The sequence below is a fragment of the Bombina bombina genome, chromosome 4 (assembly GCF_027579735.1).
Source record: "Bombina bombina isolate aBomBom1 chromosome 4, aBomBom1.pri, whole genome shotgun sequence".
NCBI lineage: Eukaryota > Metazoa > Chordata > Amphibia > Anura > Bombinatoridae > Bombina > Bombina bombina.
Genome location: NC_069502.1, coordinates 1,038,919,060 through 1,038,944,022, shown reverse-complemented (window position 1 = coordinate 1,038,944,022; position 24,963 = coordinate 1,038,919,060). Strand labels below are relative to the sequence as shown.

The following is a 24,963-nucleotide window of genomic DNA, read 5'->3' as shown; positions in this document are numbered from 1 at the left end:
TCATGTCCACCGCACATCGATAAATGCCAACAGCATACGCTGTCGGCATTTATCATTGCACAAGGAGTTCTTGTGACCTGCTTGTGCAATGCCGCCCCCTACAGATTTGCGGCCAATGCTAGCAGGGGGTGTCTATCAGCCTGATCGTATAGGATCGGGCGGATTGAAGACCGCAGCCTCAGAGGTAGCAGACAAGTTATGTAGCAGCGGTCTTTAGACCGCTGCTTCATAACTACTGTTTCTGGTGAGCTGAAGGCTCGGAGCTTGATAATTCGGCCCCAGAACATGAAGTTTTCAACAACTTTACAATATACTTCTATTATCAAGCATGCTTTGTTCCTTCACTATCCTTTGTGAAAAAGCATTAAGGTAAGCTCAGGAGCGTGCACATGTCTGCAGCACTATATGGTAGCAGTTTTGCAAAAATTTGCAAGAGCACTAGATTGTAGCACATTTGATAATAGAAATAAATTGGAAACTTTTTTATGATTATATCCTCTGTCTGAATCAAAAAAGAAAAAAAATTGAGTTTCATGTCCCTTTAAGGGACAATTAATTAAGTCTTTAATTGTAATGTATATCAAATATTACAATGTATGGATCAACATTATTACCTGCACTTCTGCTAAATATTAGTTCTCTTTTGAAGCCGTGGGTATTTTTTTCCAGTTTTGGTTGCATTGGTGGTACAGTCAGTCAGAGGGTGTACTGCACACACCTTTGAAATTATGAGGTGAGCATTCCAACTTCTGATTGGTTGTACCACTAATAACACCAGGCCTGGGAAAATAAAAACATCTGCAGTTGGGTGACTGGCAAAGGAAGAAAATAAGAACCCATGATGTGCTAAATTTAGATTTATCTTACATTTTAGAAGTGCAGGTTATGCTCTGCTTCCTCCAATCACTGTAATGTTTGATAAACTATACCACATTTTTTTTTTGGAATAGACGTCATTTTGTGTCTTACAAAAACCTACCTCATTGAAAAGAAGTTCTCTTCTTTGTTGTTTCCTGAGATCCATTTTTTTCACCGCAACTTGCTTTCCAGTGTGTTTTTCAGTAGCTATGCAAACTATTCCTGTGGAACCCTCTCCAATTTTCATGAAGTCATCCAAATATTCTCTTGGATCCCCAGGACTGACCACCAGCTGCAGAGCAGCTCGAAATTGTTCGTGGGACACTCTGGATGGCTGTTGATCTGAGGATGAACCCCAGCTGGGGGGAGGATAAATACTGGGTGATGTACTTGGAGAGCTTGGATAAGACGATGAGGACATAAAATGGGGGCTAGAATGAAGAGGCGGTTGATGGTAGGGAGATGGCGTATGGTAAAGAGATTGATACTGATAACTACTTGAAGGGTAATTGGATTTATTCTGAGACTGAGGTAGCTTTGTGGGACCTCGAGGGTATGTGTCAGATCCAGTCAATGGAGGGCTCATGGTTGTCTGTGCTTGAACGTAATCTGCCTAGAAAACAAACGATAAATAAAAAATGTACATATTTATTTAAGTTGCGTGAATGTTAATAGATAGAAATAAAAGAATTATGTACATTACTACACAAGATATTTTTTTTTTCTTCACCACTACATTTTGTTTCTTTTTTTTTTATAATTTTCTATTGTAGAAATTACACAAAAGTAAATCAAGCTAGACTTCATAAAAGAGAAACAGAAACTGAGGCTAGAAAAAAATATATATAAATATATAGGGGACGAATTATCAAGCTCTGAATGGAGCTTGATGCCCCTGTTTCCGCGCAAGCCTTCAGGCTCGCTAGAAACAGCAGTTATGAATCAGAGGTCTAAAGACCGCTGCTCCATAACTGGTCCGCTGCCTCTGAGGCTGCGGTCTTCAATCCGCCCGATCCTATACGATAGGGCTAATTGACACCACCTGCTAGTGGCCGATTGCTTGTGCAATGATAAATGCCAACAGGAAATGCTGTCGGCATTTATCGATGTGCGGCGGACATGATACGCTACATCGTCCGCTAGCACTTTGACCCCATAGTCACAAGTCAAGAAATATATCTATTAATCTACATTTTTTAATTAAATAATGGAAGTTGCAAACACATTCTTAAAGTGACAATTGACACTTTGCTATATATTAAAAAGATTACAAAGCTAAATAGATGTATCTAGTGTTAAAAATTGATCTTAGGGTCCATTGCAGACATGTGCAACCTATATACTAACAGAACAGTTAGTAAAAGAGCGACTTCCCTTTAAGAAGGGGCCTTAGCCAGCCTTACCCTTTCCTCTGCTGTGTTTCAAATCCTTGTTGTATACCAGCGGCACTGACCACTTCAAGGGACTCAGATTGCAAGACCTCCATTTTCATGTGTACAAGAACCTCATAAAAGAATAACACAGAGTATTGTAGTGTGCAAGGCACAATGTAGACACTAAATGAAAGGTACTCTCAGACAAAATGCTGCAGAAATCACTTTGGCCCCGATGTTAAAATTATCGTGATAATAACAATATTTTAAAAAGGTATCTGCTTGCATTTGAGATTGGCTGTGAAATTTTATAAAGGGCTAAAATCAGTATTTGAAGGCAGTCTTGCCAAGAGGCATTTTACTATACTTCTTCGTGGGAGGCGATGCATCTCTGACACCTGTATTGAAGGTCTAATGTAAATGATACATTTACACAGTACTGAATGGCAATACAATTAATGTGTCAACCAAAACTCAACCCCTTTTGTTACAATACAATAGTGAAACTAGGACGTGCATAATAAACCTATAAGAGCTGGGGGATTGTGGGTATTTTGTACATGCGTTTGCAGTTTATTATATGTATACAGTACACTGTTTTATACTATATTGCATATAAGTCTTTTCTTTATTTAAATAAACATGTTTTTAACTTTTTGGTGTGTGTTTTTTTCTTTTTAGGAAAAAGATTTCATGTACTGGATATTAATATTCCATAAAAGACAGTAGCCATGGCTTTTTCATTTAACAAAAGTGCATTTTTTTCAGCTTTGCAATATGTAAAACTTGTTTTTTGGAAATTATGGCTCTTTTAATATTCTATTTTTATAGCCGCTATAAGTTCACAGTATGGATCCCAACATTTCAGGCTTGCTGCTGCTTAACCTGACCGCTACCTAAAGTGTGGCGGCTTGAAATCATCCCAATCCTATAGGGATGGTTGGCAGCCCCTGCTAGTGGCCGATTGTCATTGCACAAGCAAATGTTTTCCGCAAATCATGTCAACCCAACCTTTCATAAATAGACCCCTATATTGGGACTGAACTGTAACAAACATGTTTTATATGCAATGCACATATAGTTGCTAAAAAAAAACACACTTTGTAAAAAAGAAAAAGCTGCGGCTAGTGTCTTCTATGGAATATTATTATCCCGTACATGAAACCTTCCTAAAAAGTTAAAAACACGTTTATTTAAAAATGAAAAAAAGACTTTAAATACATAATATAGCATTTAAAAGTATACTACATTGATATAATAAACCACATACATGTGTACAATATACTAAATGCCCCAACCCCAATTGGTTTATTATACAGGTGATTTTTTTTTGTTCTTTATTAAGAATGATGATTTCATACATAGCAAATACAAAGGCATTTCATGGGAATTTCATGGGTATTCCATGGATGGGAGAGACCTGTAATATAATGAAGAAACATCACCAGGAGTTTCTAATTTTAAAAGTAATATCCTCCATCTTACGCTCTCCTTTTCTCCCAAACCAGCCTTTCAGTGGCAAGATTTTTAAATGTAAAAAATCCCCATTGTTTCCTATGGAAGGCACATTGCCACTTATTGGGACAGAAAGGGCCAGCACACTTTTGTTTTTTAATAAAATGTGGCTGGACGCACAGTGGTAAGACTGGCGAGATAAACAAAAGTCATTTCTTGCGGGTCTGATGTTCATCTTATTATTGAGCCCTTAAGCTTTATTTAAGAACACCAAACCAGAAATGGTGCAGTTCAATAGGAACAACAGCTTTACTTTGCATAACCCAGCTCCAAAAAACTCAGGGCTCTAGGCATTTCAGCAGATACCACTCCATTTATTAAGCTGCAAAGGCAGCTTTGGAGCCCCAGTGTTTCAGGGTTACGCAAGCAAGCCTGAAATGCTAGTTAAGTAGCTGGGGTCTAAAGACCACTGCTACTTAGATTCTCCACCACCTAAAGTGTGGAGAATTTCAATCATCGCGATCAGGATGACTAACAAAACCTACTTGAGAGCAGAGGGCGCCCAACAAATAAAAAATAGTGCCTAAAAACAGTCTTTTTTAAGAGCAGTAACACACCATAAAAGGGTCTTTAGTCTAGCTTGATTTACTTTTTTTGTATTTTGTACAATATCAAATAAGTATGAAAAAAAAGTATGAAGAAAATAGCTTGTGTAGTAATATCTGTTGAAATGCTTAGAGCCTTGAGTTTTATTGGACCTGTGATATCTGAATTAAAGCTGTTGTTACAGTCGAACTGCACCATTTCTTATTTTGGCATTCTTCTATAAACCTTTAGTGATTTCCGCAACATTTTGTCTGTGAGTATTTTCCAATTAGTGTTTGTATTGGGTCTTAAATGCTACACTATTCTGGGTTCTTTTTTTTCTGAGGTTCCTGTGGACACAGAGGTCTTACAATTTGGGTTCCTTAAAGTTGTCGGCACCACTGTTATAAAACAAGGATGCCCAACCTATAGGTTGAGGTCTTTCCCTATTGTTGCCATCATTTCCTCTTCAAGAGGAGAAATAAATAACCATTTTTAGACCCATGTAAAACATACTATTTATTATATTAGACAAACCATCTTCAGTCTCTCTTCACACCTATTTGCCAAATTCTATACAGAATTTTTATGAAACCTCGCCACCATAAGTTAAAAAATACAGTGCAGATTTTAAAAGATGAAGGGGCCACATGCATCCTTGAATGATACTATTCACTGGTATAGTACACTATCAGACTAATCTTTATCTAATTTAATACAAGATGTGAAACACTGTTCTAGATTTATAGACGCTTGTGACCTTGCTGTAAAGGTGAGATCATGTTTGAAATTTGCAGAGCACTGTCTGCTTCACCTAGAATTTTTAGTGTTTTGTTAATAGGTGTTCCTGCCATTAACACCTATAGTCCTGTGAGGTCCCTTATACATGAAAGGTGAGATACAAGGAAAAACAATGATTACAACCACAACACTTCACAATATGGTTTATGTAAATGTTTGTAAATGTAAAATATTTGCATGTTCATTTTGATACGGGAAAGTAGTTTTGCAGAATATAACACAAGGTGTCTTGAGATGCTGACCCTTGGGGATTCATTTGCATTCTGGAAGAGCCCTTCTAATTTTTCACCTTCACTTATGCCCTGCATACGGAATTCATAAAGACTCCCGATTTACTGAAGTGCAGACGGACATGATACGCTGTCGGCATTTATCATTGCACAAGCAGTTCTGGTGCAAAACCGCCCCCTGTAGATTCGCGGCTGCTAGCAGGGGGTGTCAATCAGCCCGCTCGTATAGGATCGGGCGGATTGAAGACCACAGCCTCAGAAGCAGCGGACAAGTTATGGAGCAACTGTCTTTAGACCGCTGCTTCATAACTACTGTTTCTGGCCCAGAAACAGGGGCATCAAGCTACATTCGGAGCCTGATAATTTGGCCCCCAAGAATCTAGCAGTTATTAAACAGATGCAGCTGTATTATTATAATAGAGCGTGACTACCAAATCATTGATAAGGGAGGGGTACATTTATCTGTGACATCTTTTACCAACAGGTTTTAATAAATCAAGGTCATCAACCTTAATTTTATAATGGTCTGTAATTTCTTATGATTTAAAAAGACAAACAATTTGAGACTATATGAAATGTTTAAAATAAGATGTAGTAAAACAATGTTGGCAGTATTCATTCATTCATTATTTATTTATTTATTTATTTATTTATTTATTTATTTATTTATTTATTCACTTTTCCTGTAATTTAACTCTGATAATTAAGAGTTTCCCAATTCTGAAAATGGAATTGTAAACTGCAAACTCACCCTGACATATATATATATATATGTCCCAAAATGATCACAGCAGCGGTTATCAGATAACAAACTGCTAAGCAATACAAGTTTTGTTAAAAAAATGACAGTGGCTAGCCTTGTCTACTGCAGTAACAACTCTGGATTGGTTACTCAAAATAAGGCATATGAGTGAAGTTGGGCCATCGGTAAACAATTGCAAAAAACAAGGTATTTTAATATGTTCTAAAAACATTCACTCTGCAGATATGTAAATCAACTGAAAGACAAGCTGTTGAATCAAATCATGAAATAAGAAAAAAAAAAGATGTTGACATTTATGAGTTTGGACAATAGGAAAACTATTTCTACAACTCTGGGAATCCAGCAAACTACAGTGAGAGCCATTGGGGGGTAGTTATCAAGCCGTCTACTTTTCTGGCTTCGCCGGCCCAATACGCCCGCCTAAGCTCGCCTACCTTCGCCGCCGCGGACCTGAAAAAATACGCCTAAGTTATCAAATAAAGCTGTCAAAAAGCCGCGGGGCGATGAGCAGCGGACTGTGACAGTTATCACTCATCCGATCTCGCTGCCCTTCGGCTTTTTCCCAGCTTTATTGCTAGCCTGTCACTAAGCACTCACACTAAACTACACTGTTCTACCCCCTATACCGGCGCCCCCGGAGCCTCCCGCAACTCAATAAAGTTACTAACCCCTAAACCGCCGCTCCTAGACCCCGCCGCAACTCTTATAAATGTATTAACCCCTAAACCGCCGCCCCTAGACCCTGCCGCAACTCTTATAAATGTATTAACCCCTAAACCGCCGCTCCCGGACACCGCTGCCACCTACAGTATACCTAGTAACCCCTATCCTGCCCCCCCTATACCGTCGCCCTCTATAATAAAATTATTAACCCCTATCCTGCTGATCCCGCACCTCTCCGCAACTAAATAAATAGTTTATCCCCTAAACCGCCGCTCCATGAACCCGCCGCAACCTATATTAAACCTATTAACCCCTATCCTGCCCCCCTACACCGTCGCCACCTATAATAAATTTATTAACCCCTAATCTGCCCCCCCCTACACCGTCGCCACCTATAATAAATTTATTAACCCCTATCCTGCCCCCCACTACGCCGCCGCCACTGTCATAAAATTATTAACCCCTAAACCTAAGTCTAACCCTAACCCTAACGCCCCCCTAACTTAAATATTAATTAAATAAATCTAAATAAATTAACTCTTATTAAGTAAATGAATCCTATTTAAAACTAAATACTTACCTTTAAACTAAACCCTAATATAGCTACAATATAAATAATAATTATATTCTAGCTATCTTAGGATTTATATTTATTTTACAGGTAACTTTGTATTTATTTTAGCTAGTTAGAATAGTTATTAAATAGTTATTAACTATTTAATAACTACATAGCTAAAAGAAATACAAAATTACCTGTAAAATAAATCCTAACTTAAGTTACAATTAAACCTAATACTACACTATCATTAAATTAATTAAATAAATTAACTACAAATAACTACAATTAAATACAATTACATAAACTAACTAAAGTACAAAAAATAAAAAAAGCTAAGTTACAAAAAATAAAAAAATAAGTTACAAACATGTTACAAATATTACAACAATTTTAAGATACTTACACCTAATCTAAGCCCCCTAATAAAATAACAAACCCCCCCAAAATAAAAAAATGCCCTACCCTATTCTAAATTAAATAAATTTCAAAGCTCTTTTACCTTACCAGCCCTTAAAAGGGCCATTTGTGGGGGCATGCCCCAAAGAAAACAGCTCTTTTGCCTGTAAAAGAAAAATACAACCCCCCCAACATTAAAACCCACCACCCACATACCCCTAATCTAACCCAAACCCCCCTTACAAAAACCTAACACTAATCCCCTGAAGATCATCCTACCTTGAGTCGTCTTCACTCAGCCGAGCCACCGATGGAACTGAAGAGGACATCCGGAGCAGAAGAAGTTAATCCTCCAAGCGGCGCTGAAGAAATCTTCCATCCGATGAAGTCATCATCCAGGCGGCGCTGAAGAAAAGTCTTCGATCCGGCCGATGTCATCTTCAAAGAGGCGCTGAAGAGGTCTTCTATCCGGGCGAAGTCATCTTCCAAGCCGGGTCTTGAATCTTCCTTCCGCCGACGCGGAACCACCTTCTTCACCGATGGACTACGACGAATGACGGCTCCTTTAAGGGACGTCATCCAAGATGGCGTCCCCTCAATTCCGATTGGCTGATATGATTCTATCAGCCAATCGGAATTAAGGTAGGAAAATCTGATTGGCTGATGGAATCAGCCAATCAGATTCAAGTTCAATCCGATTGGCTGATCCAATCAGCCAATCAGATTGAGCTCGCATTCTATTGGCTGATCGGAACAGCCAATAGAATGCGAGCTCAATCTGATTGGCTGATTCCATCAGCCAATCAGATTTTTCCTATCTTAATTCCGATTGGCTGATAGAATCCTATCAGCCAATCGGAATTGAGGGGACGCCATCTTGGATGACGTCCCTTAAAGGAGCCGTCATTCGTCGTAGTCCGTCGGTGAAGAAGGTGGTTCCGCGTCGGCGGAAGGAAGATTCAAGACCCGGCTTGGAAGATGACTTCATCGGATGGAAGATTTCTTCAGCGCCGCTTGGAGGATTAACTTCTTCCGCTCCGGATGTCCTCTTCAGTTCCATCGGTGGCTCGGCTGAGTGAAGACGACTCAAGGTAGGATGATCTTCAGGGGATTAGTGTTAGGTTTTTGTAAGGGGGGTTTGGGTTAGATTAGGGGTATGTGGGTGGTGGGTTTTAATGTTGGGGGGGGTTGTATTTTTCTTTTACAGGCAAAAGAGCTGTTTTCTTTGGGGCATGCCCCCACAAATGGCCCTTTTAAGGGCTGGTAAGGTAAAAGAGCTTTGAAATTTATTTAATTTAGAATAGGGTAGGGCATTTTTTTATTTTGGGGGGGTTTGTTATTTTATTAGGGGGCTTAGATTAGGTGTAAGTAGCTTAAAATTGTTGTAATATTTGTAACATGTTTGTAACTTATTTTTTTATTTTTTGTAACTTAGCTTTTTTTATTTTTTGTACTTTAGTTAGTTTATGTAATTGTATTTAATTGTAGTTATTTGTAGTTAATTTATTTAATTAATTTAATGATAGTGTAGTATTAGGTTTAATTGTAACTTAAGTTAGGATTTATTTTACAGGTAATTTTGTATTTCTTTTAGCTATGTAGTTATTAAATAGTTAATAACTATTTAATAACTATTCTAACTAGCTAAAATAAATACAAAGTTACCTGTAAAATAAATATAAATCCTAAGGCCTAGATTTGGAGTTCGGCGGTAGCCGTCAAAACCAGCGTTAGAGGCTCCTAACGCTGGTTTTGGCCGCCCGCTGGTATTTGGAGTCAGTGATTAAAGGGTCTAACGCTCACTTTTCAGCCGCGACTTTTCCATACCGCAGATCCCCCTACGCCATTTGCGTAGCCTATATTTTCAATGGGATCTTTCTAACGCCGGTATTTAGAGTCGTTTCTGAAGTGAGCGTTAGAGCTCTAACGACAAAATTCCAGCCGCCTGAAAATAGCAGGAGTTAAGAGCTTTCTGGGCTAACGCCGGTTCATAAAGCTCTTAACTACTGTACTCTAAAGTACACTAACACCCATAAACTACCTATGTACCCCTAAACCGAGGCCCCCCCACATCGCCGACACTCGATTAAAATTTTTAACCCCTAATCTGCTGACCGCCACCTACGTTATATTTATGTACCCCTAATCTGCTGCCCCTAACCCCGCCGACCCCTGTATTATATTTATTAACCCCTAACCTGCCCCCCACAACATCGCCGCCAGCTACTTAAAATAATTAACCCCTAATCTTCCGACCGCAAAGCGCCGCCACCTACGTTATCCCTATGTACCCCTAATCTGCTACCCCTAACACCGCCGACCCCTATATTATATTTATTAACCCCTAATCTGCCCCCCACAACGTCGCCGACACCTGCCTACACTTATTAACTCCTAATCTGCCGAGCGGACCTGAGCACTACTATAATAAAGTTATTAACCCCTAATCCGCCTCACTAACCCTATCATAAATAGTATTAACCCCTAATCTGCCCTCCCTAACATCGCCGACACCTACCTTCAATTATTAACCCCTAATCTTCCGATCGGAGCTCACCGCTATTCTAATAAATGGATTAACCCCTAAAGCTAAGTTTAACCCTAACACTAACACCCCCCTAAGTTAAATATAATTTACATCTAACGAAATAAATTAACTCTTATTAAATAAATGATTCCTATTTAAAGCTAAATACTTACCTGTAAAATAAATCCTAATATAGCTACAATATAAATTATAATTATATTATAGCTATTTTAGGATTAATATTTATTTTACAGGCAACTTTGTAATTATTTTAACCAGGTACAATAGCTATTAAATAGTTAAGAACTATTTAATAGTTACCTAGTTAAAATAATAACAAATTTACCTGTAAAATAAATCCTAACCTAAGATATAATTAAACCTAACACTACCCTATCAATAAAATAATTAAATAAACTACCTACAATTAACCTAACACTACACTATCAATAAATTAATTAAACACAATTCCTACAAATAAATACAATTAAATAAACTAGCTAAAGTACAAAAAATAAAAAAGAACTAAGTTACAGAAAATAAAAAAATATTTACAAACATAAGAAAAATATTACAACGATTTTAAACTAATTACACCTACTCTAAGCCCCCTAATAAAATAACAAAGCCCCCCAAAATAAAAAATTCCCTACCCTATTCTAAATTAAAAAAGTTACAAGCTCTTTTACCTTACCAGCCCTGAACAGGGCCCTTTGCGGGGCATGCCCCAAGAAGTTCAGCTCTTTTGCCTGTAAAAAAAAACATACAATACCCCCCCCCCAACATTACAACCCACCACCCACATACCCCTAATCTAACCCAAACCCCCCTTAAATAAACCTAACACTAAGCCCCTGAAGATCTTCCTACCTTGTCTTCACCATCCAGGTATCACCGATCCGTCCTGGCTCCAAGATCTTCATCCAACCCAAGCGGGGGTTGGCGATCCATAATCCGGTGCTGAAGAGGTCCAGAAGAGGCTCCAAAGTCTTCCTCCTATCCGGCAAGAAGAGGACATCCGGACCGGCAAACATCTTCTCCAAGCGGCATCTTCGATCTTCTTCCATCCGGAGCGAAGCGGCAGGATCCTGAAGACCTCCAGCGCGGAACATCCATCCGGACCGACGACTGAACGACGAATGACTGTTCCTTTAAGGGACGTCATCCAAGATGGCGTCCCTCGAATTCCGATTGGCTGATAGGATTCTATCAGCCAATCGGAATTAAGGTAGGAATTTTTTGATTGGCTGATGGAATCAGCCAATCAGAATCTAGTTCAATCCGATTGGCCGATCCAATCAGCCAATCAGATTGAGCTCGCATTCTATTGGCTGATCGGAACAGCCAATAGAATGCGAGCTCAATCTGATTGGCTGATTGGATCAGCCAATCGGATTGAACTTGATTCTGATTGGCTGATTCCATCAGCCATTCAGAAAATTCCTACCTTAATTCCGATTGGCTGATAGAATCCTATCAGCCAATCGGAATTCGAGGGACGCCATCTTGGATGACGTCCCTTAAAGGAACAGTCATTCGTCGTTCAGTCGTCGGTCCGGATGGATGTTCCGCGCTGGAGGTCTTCAGGATCCTGCCGCTTCGCTCCGGATGGAAGAAGATCGAAGATGCCGCTTGGAGAAGATGTTTGCCGGTCCGGATGTCCTCTTCTTGCCGGATAGGAGGAAGACTTTGGAGCCTCTTCTGGACCTCTTCAGCACCGGATTATGGATCGCCAACCCCCGCTTGGGTTGGATGAAGATCTTGGAGCCAGGACGGATCGGTGATACCTGGATGGTGAAGACAAGGTAGGAAGATCTTCAGGGGCTTAGTGTTAGGTTTATTTAAGGGGGTTTGGGTTAGATTAGGGGTATGTGGGTGGTGGGTTGTAATGTTGGGGGGGGGGGTATTGTATGTTTTTTTTTACAGGCAAAAGAGCTGAACTTCTTGGGGTATGCCCCGCAAAGGGCCCTGTTCAGGGCTGGTAAGGTAAAAGAGCTTGTAACTTTTTTAATTTAGAATAGGGTAGGGAATTTTTTATTTTGGGGGGCTTTGTTATTTTATTAGGGGGCTTAGAGTAGGTGTAATTAGTTTAAAATTGTTGTAATATTTTTCTTATGTTTGTAAATATTTTTTTATTTTCTGTAACTTAGTTCTTTTTTATTTTTTGTACTTTAGCTAGTTTATTTAATTGTATTTATTTGTAGGAATTGTGTTTAATTAATTTATTGACAGTGTAGTGTTAGGTTAATTGTAGGTAATTGTAGGTAGTTTATTTAATTATTTTATTGATAGGGTAGTGTTAGGTTTAATTATAACTTAGGTTAGGATTTATTTTACAGGTAAATTTGTTATTATTTTAACTAGGTAACTATTAAATAGTTCTTAACTATTTAATAGCTATTGTACCTGGTTAAAATAATTACAAAGTTGCCTGTAAAATAAATATTAATCCTAAAATAGCTATAATATAATTATAATTTATATTGTAGCTATATTAGGGTTTATTTTACAGGTAAGTATTTAGCTTTAAATAGGAATCATTTATTTAATAAGAGTTAATTTATTTCGTTAGATAAAAATTATATTTAATTTAGGGGGGTGTTAGTGTTAGGGTTAGACTTAGCTTTAGGGGTTAATCCATTTATTAGAATAGCGGTGAGCTCCGCTCGGAAGATTAGGGGTTAATAATTGAAGGTAGGTGTCGGCGATGTTAGGGAGGGCAGATTAGGGGTTAATACTATTTATGATAGGGTTAGTGAGGCGGATTAGGGGTTAATAACTTTATTATAGTAGCGCTCAGGTCCGCTCGGCAGATTAGGGGTTAATAAGTGTAGGCAGGTGTCGGCGACGTTGAGGGGGGCAGATTAGGGGTTAATAAATATAATATAGGGGTCGGCGATGTTAGGGCAGCAGATTAGGGGTACATAGGGATAACGTAGGTTGCGGCGGTTTACGGAGCGGCAGATTAGGGGTTTAAAAAAATATGCAGGGGTCAGCGATAGCGGGGGCGGCAGATTAGGGGTTAATAAGTGTAAGGTTAGGGGTGTTTAGACTCGGGGTTCATGTTAGAGTGTTAGGTGCAGACGTAGGAAGTGTTTCCCCATAGGAAACAATGGGGCTGCGTTAGGAGCTGAACGCTGCTTTTTTGCAGGTGTTAGGTTTTTTTTCAGCTCAAACTGCCCCATTGTTTCCTATGGGGGAATCGTGCACGAGCACGTTTTTGAGGCCGGCCGCGTCCGTAAGCAACTCTGGTATCGAGAGTTGCATTTGCAGTAAAAATGCTGTACGCTCCTTTTTTGGAGCCTAACGCAGCATTTGTTTGAACTCTCAATACCAGAGTTAAATTTATGGTGCGGCCAGAAAAAAGCCAGCGGAGCGTTAACAGCCCTTTTACCGCCGAACTCCAAATCTAGGCCTAAGATAGCTATAATATAATTATTAATTAATTTAATTTATTTCACAGGTACATTTCTCTTTATTTTAGCTAGGTAAGCTATTAAATAGTTAATAACTATTTAATAGTTATTGTACATGGTTAAAATAAATTGAAAGGTACCTGTAAAATAAAAATAAATCCTAAGATAGCTAGAATATAATTATTATTTATATTGTAGCTATATTAGGGTTTATTTTAAAGGTAAGTATTTAGTTTTAAATAGGATTCATTTACTTAATAAGAGTTAATTTATTTAGATTTATTTAATTAATATTTAAGTTAGGGGGGCGTTAGGGTTAGGGTTAGACTTAGGTTTAGGGGTTAATAATTTTATGACAGTGGCGGCAGCGTAGTGGGGGGCAGGATAGGGGTTAATAAATTTATTATAGGTGGCGACGGTGTAGGGGGGGCAGGATAGGGGTTAATACATTTAATATAGGTTGCGGCGGGTTCAGGGAGCGGCGGTTTAGGGGTTAATACATTTATTATAGTTGCGGTGGGCTCCGGGAGCGGCGGTTTAGGGGTTAATATGTATAGAGTAGCTTGCGGTGGGCTCCGGGAGCGGCGGTTTAGGGGGTAATAACTTTATTTAGTTGCGGCAGTGTAGGGGGGGTCAGATTAGTGGTGTTTAGACTCGGGGTACATGTTAGGGTGTTAGGTGTAGACAGCTCCCATAGAAATCAATGGGATGTCTGTCAGCAGCGAACTTGTACTTTCGCTATGGTCAGACTCCCATTGATTCCTATGGGATCCGCCGCCTCCAGGGGTGGCGGATTGAAAACCAGGTACGCTGGGCCGTAAAAGTGCCGAGCGTACCTGCTAGTTTTTTGATAGCTAGCAAAAGTAGTGAGAATGTGCTGCACTTGTGTGCGGAACATCTGGAGTGACGTAAGAATCGATCTGTGTCGGACTGAGTCCGGCGGATCGATGCTTACGTCACAAAATTCTACTTTTGCCGGTCTCGAGCCTTTGATAACTAAGGCGAATCAGCCTCGACACAAATACGCTGCGGAATTCCAGCGTATTTGAGGTTGACGGCTTGATAACTAGGCCCCATTATCTCCAAATGGAGAAAACTTGGAACTGTGGTGAATCTTCTCAGGAGTGGACAGCCAACCAAAATGTCCTCAAGAACGACAACATCTACAGGCCTCTTTATCTGCAGCTAAGATCAGTCTTCATGTTTCAACAATAAGAATGAGATTGACAAAACATGAAATTAATGTGAGATTCTACTTTAGAATGAGTCCACCACCTGTTGATCGTTTATGTAAAGATAGTTTACAGCTTGCAGGGACTCCAACATTATGATTTATGTAAATGATGATTGTACTTCATATCTGTATACTTAATGTTACAGCGATGTGTAATATGTTGGCGTTTTATAAATAAATAATAAAAATAATCATACTATGCAAAGAGCAAATCACTGCTATATAAGAGAAAAAATTGTTTTACATTTGCTAAAAAGCACAATGATGACCCCCAAATCAGGAAAGGGGCAAATACTTTTTCACCACAATGTACTGATTTAAAGATAGCAAGTGCCAATGTGATAAAAACCTTCAAGGTATATTATGGAACCATAATATTATATTATGGTCCAACCTCCAAGTACCCTTCTGGAGTGCATATGTGGCCCTTTAAATAAAAATATGTGCCTGCCACTGAAGGAGAATAAACAAAGAACTATAAACATTTCACTCTAGAACAATTATTTATAAATCTAATGATGAAAACATAAATGTTAATCAAAATGATCTAAAAAATACATTTTAATGTATCAATGCTTGTTTTCATTTATTCCTCATAATATCTTTTCACAGGGATGAGTGATATTTTATCAGAAAGAAACAGAATAACAACAATATAATATATTGTAGTACTGGAAAACAAAAGATATATTATACATTACATCATATATAGAACTTGACAGAAAACCCCCTTCAACAATTTATTATCATGTTACTTGACTAAGGTGAACCTGAAACATACTAATAATGCATCTGAATTACAGATAATTATACTGCTGAATTCATTTAATCACACAATAGCCCTTGTGGTGCACAGAGGTACCCAGGGTATAAAATACAATAGCGCTATCAAACATATAGTATTACAACTGGCTGTCAGCCAGTAGTCCCCTGATTCATGTTAGTTAAGCGTACATTAATCTGAATTTGGCAGAATAATCAAGGACCTAACTGAACTGTGAAATTGAATTCTGCAGTGGAACGTCATATGACCAGTTTATGCTAAGACTGCAAAAAAAAAAAAAAATGCCGCAGAATCAATTTGTAAGGATAGATTTTACATCATGTTGGTGTTTCTAAAGCAACAACCAGTGGGAGTGAATAAAAGAATAAAAAAAAAAAAAAACTACACAAAAATAAAAATGCAGTGCAGTTTGTAATGTACAAAGGCAAATATGTTAGAAATACTATAGAAATGCAGATATTTTAGAAATATCTTCAATGAACATTTGATGAAAAAAATTAAATATCATTAACAGAAACATTTTGCTGCAAAAGAATTAAAATATGGAGCTGCTCTGGGTATCTTTCTTTTCAAGATATTTTTATTTTTTTAGGGGAATTGCAAATAGTGCTATAATATAATATCAAGCAACGACCTGCTGAAAACTATTATATGTTCTGAAATCATTTTTTATTCTAGGCAAATAGCGGTTTAGCACTACAGCTGAACAGCTTTAATTAAGCAATTTTAACTTCCAATACAGTGCAGGTAATTAGCACCATGTGAGTTATTTAATTTAATTTAATCCATTCTGGCCGGGTTGAAAAATATAATATCACATATATGATGTTAAGGCTATCAGAACTGTGTTGTCTATAATGTGTGTTTTTTTTTGTGTCCTGCAGTATTCAATTAGGTTCCCCATTGAGATAAACAGTAGAGTAGGACCAGCAAGCAAAGCCCATTCAAGATCAAATCAGCAGAGCGGATTGTGCGCTGACATGAAATCCATCACTGTGTTGCGGTTAGATGCAGGTCACACTTGTGTTGCTGTGTGGGATCACAGATTCCTAATGCAAATGCTGATGTGAATCAGCTGATATATGTTTCACATGTGGTACAAGTCCAGTCCTTTAAAACTTTTTATTCTTGGTTCTTGATCTAAGCGTGTATGCAACTGATATGAAGGTTTTTTTTTTTTTTTTTTAAAAAGAGGTGGAATAAAAATCAATATATAAAAATCTTAATTGTAATAAATTTGTATTTCTTTTTTATGGTGCCATACAACATTTTTACTTAAAGAGACACAATAATAAAAATTAAAATGTACTTGAATGCATTTCAGTTTTGCAATACTCCCATAGCAAGAATGCTTAATGTAAAATGAGATACACACTACTATGGGCTCCATGAGCAGGTGTAGTGTATAAATGGAGGTGCACAGAGCCAATGTATATATGTTCTACAAATCTGTGCACCGTAAAAGCTATACATTAAACAATGATAGGTTTTCCAGGAAGCATTTGTCATCAAGATGTTGTTTTCCCCAAAAAATGCTTCTATAATGAAATGTGAAATTGATGTAAATTAACGCTAGCTAATCGATTCTTAAACATTATTTGCTTTTGGAAGACACAGTGTAATTTTGAAATATATGCAACTCTCATCTTTTTTCTTTCATGTAATTGGCAAGAGTCCATGAGCTAGTGACGTATGGGATATAGATTTCTACCAGGAGGGGGCAAAGTTTCCCAAACCTCAAAATGCCTATAAATACACCTCCCACCACACACATACTTCAGTTTTACAAACTTTGCCTCTTATGGAGGTGGTGAAGTAAGTTTGTGCTTGATTTTTTATGATTCTTCTATGATAAGCGCTTCTAAGCATTCTGAAGCCCAATTCCTCTCAGAGTACAGTGTTTGTCAGAGGGATGTGAAGAGAGTATTGCCTGTTGATTTCTATGGTTTCACTCATGGGAAATCTTTTCAAGGGCTCTCTGTTATCGGTCATAGGGATTCATCTCCTACTTCCCTTTTCAGATCAACGATATACTCTTATATACCATTACCTCTGCTTAAAGTTTTCAGTACTGGTTTGGCTGTCTGCGATATGTGGATGGATGTCTTCGGTAAGTATGTATCATTATTTAAGACCTTCTCAGCTATGTTTGGCCCTTTATGTATTACTATAAAGTTTTAAATATATGTATTTACTTATATTTGCCATGAGTCAGGTCTATGTATATTTCCCTTTGCAATCTAACAGTTTCAGTATGAGAATCATGTTTTAGGAAATTATTTTCTTACCTTGGGTTTAGTCTTTTTTTCTAATTTGACTTGTTTTTCCTTAAATTTTGCGGGCAAATCTAGGCTCGTGAGGGTGCAAAATGCTATATTTTATTGCGTCATTTTTGTTGCGAAAATGTTTTGGCGCAAATTTGCATCTATGATGTTGCAAGTTTCGTATTTTTCTACGTCTTTATTGATGTTAGGTTGTTTGGCGCGAAGTCGCGCTTGTTATGACGCGAGTTGCGTCATTTCCGAATGTTGATTAGCACAACAATTTTTTTTCACTTTGAGTCATGCGTCATATATTTTTTTGATTATATTACCCCACTTCCTTTATGCTCCCTGCTCTCTTTATATTCTAGAGCAGAGCTTTCCAAACTTTTCATGTTGGTGACACACTTTATAGACCTACATCATTTCGCGACACAGTAATTTAGTTGTACTAGCAAACAGGAGGTTAAACAAACTTGTTTTAAGAGATACGGACACATACATATATTGTATAATAACGAAATATATTTACAAGTAACAGGTTGTATGTGTAAGAATTAAAAAAAGTTTAATAACACCAATAGCTACTTACTATTTTAATGGGATGTATGAGGTTGATGGGATGAACACAGTTTCTGAATATTTAGTAGAATATTAGATAAAGACACTCGCATTTCATTATCAAGCATTTTTAAGCTTCCACTTCCCATCCATATATCAAGAGCAGGAGCAACAATGCACTACTGGGAGCTAGCTGAAAAAAAACACTGACTTCAGCTCAGCGTTTAAAGGGATACTAAACCTAAATTTTTCTTTCATAATTAGGAAAGAGCATGCAATTTTAAGCAGCTTTCTAATTTACTTCTATTAATTTTTCTTCGTTCTCTTGCTATCTTTATTTGAAAAAGCAGGAATAAAAGCTTTGGAGCCGGCCTATTTTAGGCTGAGAACCTGGGTTGCACTTGCTGATTGGTTGGCTAAATGCAGGCACCAATCAGCAAGCCCTATCCAGGTTACTGAACAAAAAAATAAGCCGGCTCCAAAGCTATCTATCCAAATCATGAAAGAAAATGTTTGGGTTTACTATCCCTTTAAGCTGCCGCCCTAGTCCGACTGACTGAGTGGGACAGCAAACACACTGCTATCCTACTCACTGACTACACATGCAGTCACGAGCCGAATGAGGAGACTAGACGTGCACTCAGAAACAATGTGCCGACAAAGCCGCCAATGGGAATTGTTTCAGTCCTTGGTGAGCTGCGCCAATAGGTTAAGATGATCTGTGACCCACTAGGTATCAATCACGTGTCAACCACATGATATGCATAGCAGGCAGGCGGAAAGTCGGAAACCAAAAACAAAATAAAAAAAAATTCAAACAAACTTGTGCTAAAGCAGGGACACACCTACACACTGCCACTGCCACAATAATGTGTCACGACACACAGTTTGGAAAGCACTTTTCTAGAGGACTATGCTGTTTGCTTTTCTGCTTACTTAGCATATGCATTTTTTCCCATTCCTGAAACTGCTATATGAGGAAATTGGATATTTTGTTGAAATTTTCTTTTTTCTTTTACATTTTGCAAAATGTCACAGTCTGATCCTGTATCAGAAGCTACTGTAGGAACCATGCTGCCTGAACACAGTTCTACCAAAGCTAAGTGTATCTGTTGTAAGTTAGCTGAGATTATATCTCCGGCTATATTATGTAACAGTTGCCATGATAAGCTTTTGCATGCCGATAATGTTTCTATTCGTACTAGTACAGCGTCTGTTGTTCCCTCAACATCTAATGTACATGATAACCCTGTTGATATGGTTATTTATTATATTGCTGATGCAATACAGAAGGCTAGTCTGCTATTCCAGCTTCTAATAAACGTAAAATTTCTCATAAAGCTGATAAAATTTGTGATGTCCGACAACATACTGAATTATCCTCCTATGAAGAGGATCTCTCTGGTTCAGAAGATCCTACTACAGACATTGAAGTTGATAAATAATCTTCTTATATTTTTAAGATTTAATATATTCGGTCTTTGTTGAAAGAAGTATTAGTTACTTTGTGTATTGAGGAGTCGGATCCTCTTGAAAACAAATCCAGTAAGGGTTTAAATTCTGTTTTTAAACCTCCTGTGATTACTACTGGGGTTTTACCTGTTCCAGATGACGTTTCTGATGTGATTGCTAAAGAATGGTCTAAGCCTGGTGCTTCTTTTAATCCTTCTTATAGGTTTAAGAAGTTATATCCTTTACCAGCGGCTAATTTGGAATTTTGGGGAAAAGTCCCTAAGGTTGATGGGGCTATTTCTACTCTTGCCAAGCATACTACTATTCCTATGGAAGATAGTACTTCTTTTAAGGAGCCTTTAGATAGGAAGATTGAATCATATCTAAGGAAAGTTTATTAACATTCTGGCTATATTCTCAGGCCTGCCATTACTATGGCTGATGTTGTGGCTGCATCAACTTTTTGATTGGAGAGCCTAGCAAATCAGGAAACAGATTCTGATTTTTCTAGCATTGTTCGTTTGCTTCAACATGCCAATTATTTTATCTGTGATGCTATTTTTATATCATCAAGATTGATGTTAAATCTATGGCCTCAATTTATGAAAGGTCTTGCGGTCCTGATCCGACAGTGCGGTTCAGGTCCGCAAGACTTCGCTGAATGTGGAGAGCAATACTCTCTCTGTATTCAGCATTGCAACAGCAGCTCACAAGAGCTGCTGGTGCAACGCCGCCCCCTGCTGACTCGCGGCCGCCAGCAGGGAGATCGGGTTGATTTCCGGCAATGTCTGTCCGCCTGCTAAGAGCAGGCGGACAGGTTATAGAGCAGCAGTCTTTGTGACCGCTGCTTCATAACTGCTGTTTCTGGCGGGTCTGAAGACTCGAAGAAACACAGGCCATCAAGCTCCTTTCGGAGCTTGATAGATAGGCCCCAAAGTCTTTAGCTATTCTAGCTAGAAGAGCTTTATGGCTTAAATCATGGAATGCTGATATGGTATCTAAATCTAGATTGCTATCTCTCTCTTTTCAGGGTAATAGTTTATTTGGTTCTCAGTTGGATTTTATTATTTCCACTATCACTGGGGGGAAGTTTTATTGCCCCAAGATAAGAAGTTTTAGAGTAAATTTAAAGCTTCTAATCGGTTTCGTTCCTTTCGTCAGAATAGAGAACCGAAAACCACTCCTTCCCCTAAGGACTCTGGTTCCAATTGGATGCCATCTTCAAGTTGGAATAAATCCAAGCCTTATAAAAAGCCAAAGCCAGTCCCCAAGACTGCATGAAGGTGCGGCCCTCAATCCAGTTCAACTGGTGGGGGGCAGATTGAAATTATTTCAAAGCATTTGGACAGATTCTGTTCAGAATCAGTGGATTCAGAGCATTGTTTCTCAAGGGTATTGAATAGGTTACAGAATTAGATCTCCTGTGAGGAGATTCTTTCTCTCTCATGTTCCAACAAATCCTGTGAAAGCTCAGGCTTTTCTGAAGTGTGTTTCAGATCTGAAGCTTTCAGGGGTGATTATACCAGTTCCGCTTCAGGAACAGGGTCTGGGTTTTTATTCAAATCTATTCATTGTCCCAAAGAAAGAAAATGTATTCAGACCAGTTCTGTATCTCAAGTTTTTTTAATCGTTTTGTAAGGGTCCCAACTTTCAAGATGGTGACTATAAGGACTATTCTGACTTTTGTTCAGCAAGGTCATTACATGTCCGCAACAGACTTACAGGACGCTTATCTCCACATTCCGATTCATCCAGATCACTATCGGTTTCTGAGATTCTCTTTTCTAAACAAGCATTACCAATTTGTCGCTCTTCCATTTGGCCTAGCGAAAGCTCCAAGAATCTTTTCAAAGGTTTTTGGTGCCCTTCTATCTGTAATCAGAGAGCAGGGTATTGCAGTGTTTCCCTATTTGGAACGATATCTTGGTACTAGCTCAATCTTTTCATTCAGCAGAATCTCACACAAATCAACTAGTGTTGTTTCTTCAAAGTCATGGTTGGAGGATCAATTTACCAAAGAGTTTCTTGATTCCTCTGACAAGAGTCACCTTTTTAGGTTTCCAAATAGATTCAGTGTCCATGACTCTGTCTTTAACAGACAAGAGACGAATGAAATTGGTTTCAGCCTGTCAAAACCTTCAGTCTTGATCATTCCCTTCAGTGGCTATGTGCATGGAAATTTTAGGTCTCATTGTAGTTACATTGTAGTTATCTTAGGATTTATTTTTATTTTACAGGCAACTTTGTATTTATGTTAACTAGCTACAATAGTTATTAAATAGTTATTAACTATTTAATAGCTACCTAGTTAAAACAAATACAAAAGTACCTGTAAAATAAAACCTAACCTAAGTTACAAATACACCTAATACTACACTATAATTAAATTAATTACCTACATTAACTACAATTAATTACAATTAAATACAATTAAATAAAATTATCTAAAGTACAATAAAAAACAAACACTAAATTACAGAAAATAATAAAATAATTACAAGATTTTTAAACTAATTACACCTAATCTAATCCCCCTAACAAAATAAAAAAGTCCCCCAAAATAAAAAAGCCCTACCCTACACTAAATTACAAATAGCCCTTAAAAGGGCTTTTTGCGGGGCATTGCCCTAAAGTAATCAGCTCTTTCACCTGAAAAAAAAGTACAATACCCCCGCAACATTAAAACCCACCACCCACACACCCAACCCTACACTAAAACTCACCCAATCCCCCCTTAAAAAATCCTAACACTAACCCCTTGAAAACCACCCTACCTTGAGACGTCTTCACCCAGCCGGGCCAAAGTCCTCAATGACAAGTGGTCCTCCAGATGGGCAGAAGTCTTCATCCAAGCTGGGGCGATGTGGTTCTCCAGACGGGCAGAAGTCTTAATCCAGGCGGCATCTTCTATCTTCATCCATCCGGCGTGGAGCGGGTCCATCTTCAATACATCCGACGCGGAGCATCCTTCCTGGCTGACGACTAACCGACGAATGAAGGTTCCTTTAAATGACGTCATCCAAGATGGCTTCCCTTCAATTCCGATTGGCTGATAGAATTATATCAGCCAATCGGAATTAAGGTAGGAAAAATCCTATTGGTTGATGCAATCAGCCAATAGGATTGAAGTTCAATCCTATTGGCTGTTCCAATCAGCCAATAGAATGCAAGCTCAATTTGCACAGAACAAGCAGCCTCAATAGCAATTATTTAAAGTAGGTAATTATTTCTGCTACGTTAATTTTGTGACACATTTGTTATTTTTGTTGGGTATCTCTAATAACACCCTTCAGTCTCTCACAAAATTGTTATGATACAAAGTATATATCTTCTCTCTCGCTCATATATATAGTGCTCTCCCCAGGACATTTTTAGTGGGTTAAAAATATTAAATGTTTACTGCACTATACAGGCCCATTTTGGTGTATTGGTTGTGTAACTTTATTTTTCAGGATCTTATACCTTACTCAGATCAATTTCATATTAGCCCCTATTATATCACTACTTCCTCCTCCTGGCGGCTCACGGCCGGAGCAGCTTGGAGGAGCTACAACGCTAACAGAGTGAGCTGATTGTACTGTATTACTTGCACTGTTATTTACAAATTGGTCTAAGGTCAGGACTGTAGCTGATCACTTTGAAAAAGCTGTATAGACCTAGTAATCCTTTTTACCTTGTTACACATGGATAATTAGTCACTCAGCAGACACTAGATAATTACCTGAATGGGCAGTGATAACGAAGTGCATTATAATTTTGATGGGCTGTGCACATTTAGCAGACGTGCTTAACTTACTAATATATTTGGTTAGACTTGTTGTAAGTTCTGGTCATATATATAATATATTTCAAATCTATACCCTTGGGTCATACTTATGTTTCTTAAAGAGAATGTTTATGTTAAAATTGTAGTCTGCAGTTCTGGTGACTAGCATCTCCATGTGTTTTATGTTTAACATGTTCCTGTATTAATTGTTTAGAGATGCAATTTTTTATTTTTTATTCAGTTGTATAATTAACCCCTGGATTCAATTTATTGTGATATCACAGGTCCAAGAGTGACTGTGGACAATAAGGGGTCAAAAAGGAGGACATTACGCTAACTTACGTGTCATATTACCAGTTATGATGTACCTGCTTGATTTACTTTACTATTGTAACTGTACTTAACAAGTTGTCCTCAATAAAAATATTTAAAAAAAAAAAATGTTTACTGCACAAATTGTCATTAAATATATTTATGTTAAATTATGCAATTAATTTGTGGTTTGCATAGGAGAGGATGATATCATATTAGAAAATATTACACTGCCTCAACCTGGCTACTTCATAATACCACCTATCTATCTATCTATAAATATATATATATATATATATATATATATATATATATATATATATATATATATATATATATATATATATATATATATATATATAGAGTGAGAGACACACAGAATATTTTCAAACCATTTAGCAAAAGTGTCTAAGACCAAGAAAATTCCCTAGTCATAACTAACTTGTGGGATAAGAAAATAATTAAAACATCTATATTTAATTAGGGCAAAAAAAATCATGATTCACATTAAGTTAGTGGGGAATTTGATAGCACACACACATTTCACTTAGAGCTTTTCAAAGCATGTTTAATGTCAGTCTGAGAAAGAGATTATGAATGAAAATTCATGAGCATTAATCTATATAGTATTTCTAGACAGCAAGTCTAAGAGTTATAGTTTGGTTTAAATATGTGACTGTATCTAGTTATTAAGGCAAACCAGACTTTCCTCTGTAGACTTGCTACAAATTCTTAGCACAAATAATTATTCCTGACACCTCAACCAGATTTTTCTTGAATAAAAAGCTAATTAATATTCATGTCTAAAACTGGGTATTGCTGTTCCTCATATCTAATTTACTGACTGCATTTTACAGAATTACTATAATTTGCACATTACAGACAATGATTTTTAAACTTCAAGCTTAACCCCCCCCCAAAAAAAATGTAGGTTGTATCCAAACACAGAAGAGATAAGGATCTTCAA

General features: G+C 37.8%; 1 protein-coding gene across 1 annotated transcript in view; it reads right to left on the bottom strand.

Moving 5' to 3' along the window:
- Positions 1 to 24,963, bottom strand: part of PAK5 (p21 (RAC1) activated kinase 5) — a 306,571-nt gene that overhangs the window by 43,662 nt on the left and 237,946 nt on the right. The window contains exon 3 of the mRNA XM_053712157.1: positions 980 to 1,471. Within this exon, the coding sequence (XP_053568132.1) occupies positions 980 to 1,471 (492 nt within the window). The remainder of the gene's footprint in view (positions 1 to 979; positions 1,472 to 24,963) is intronic.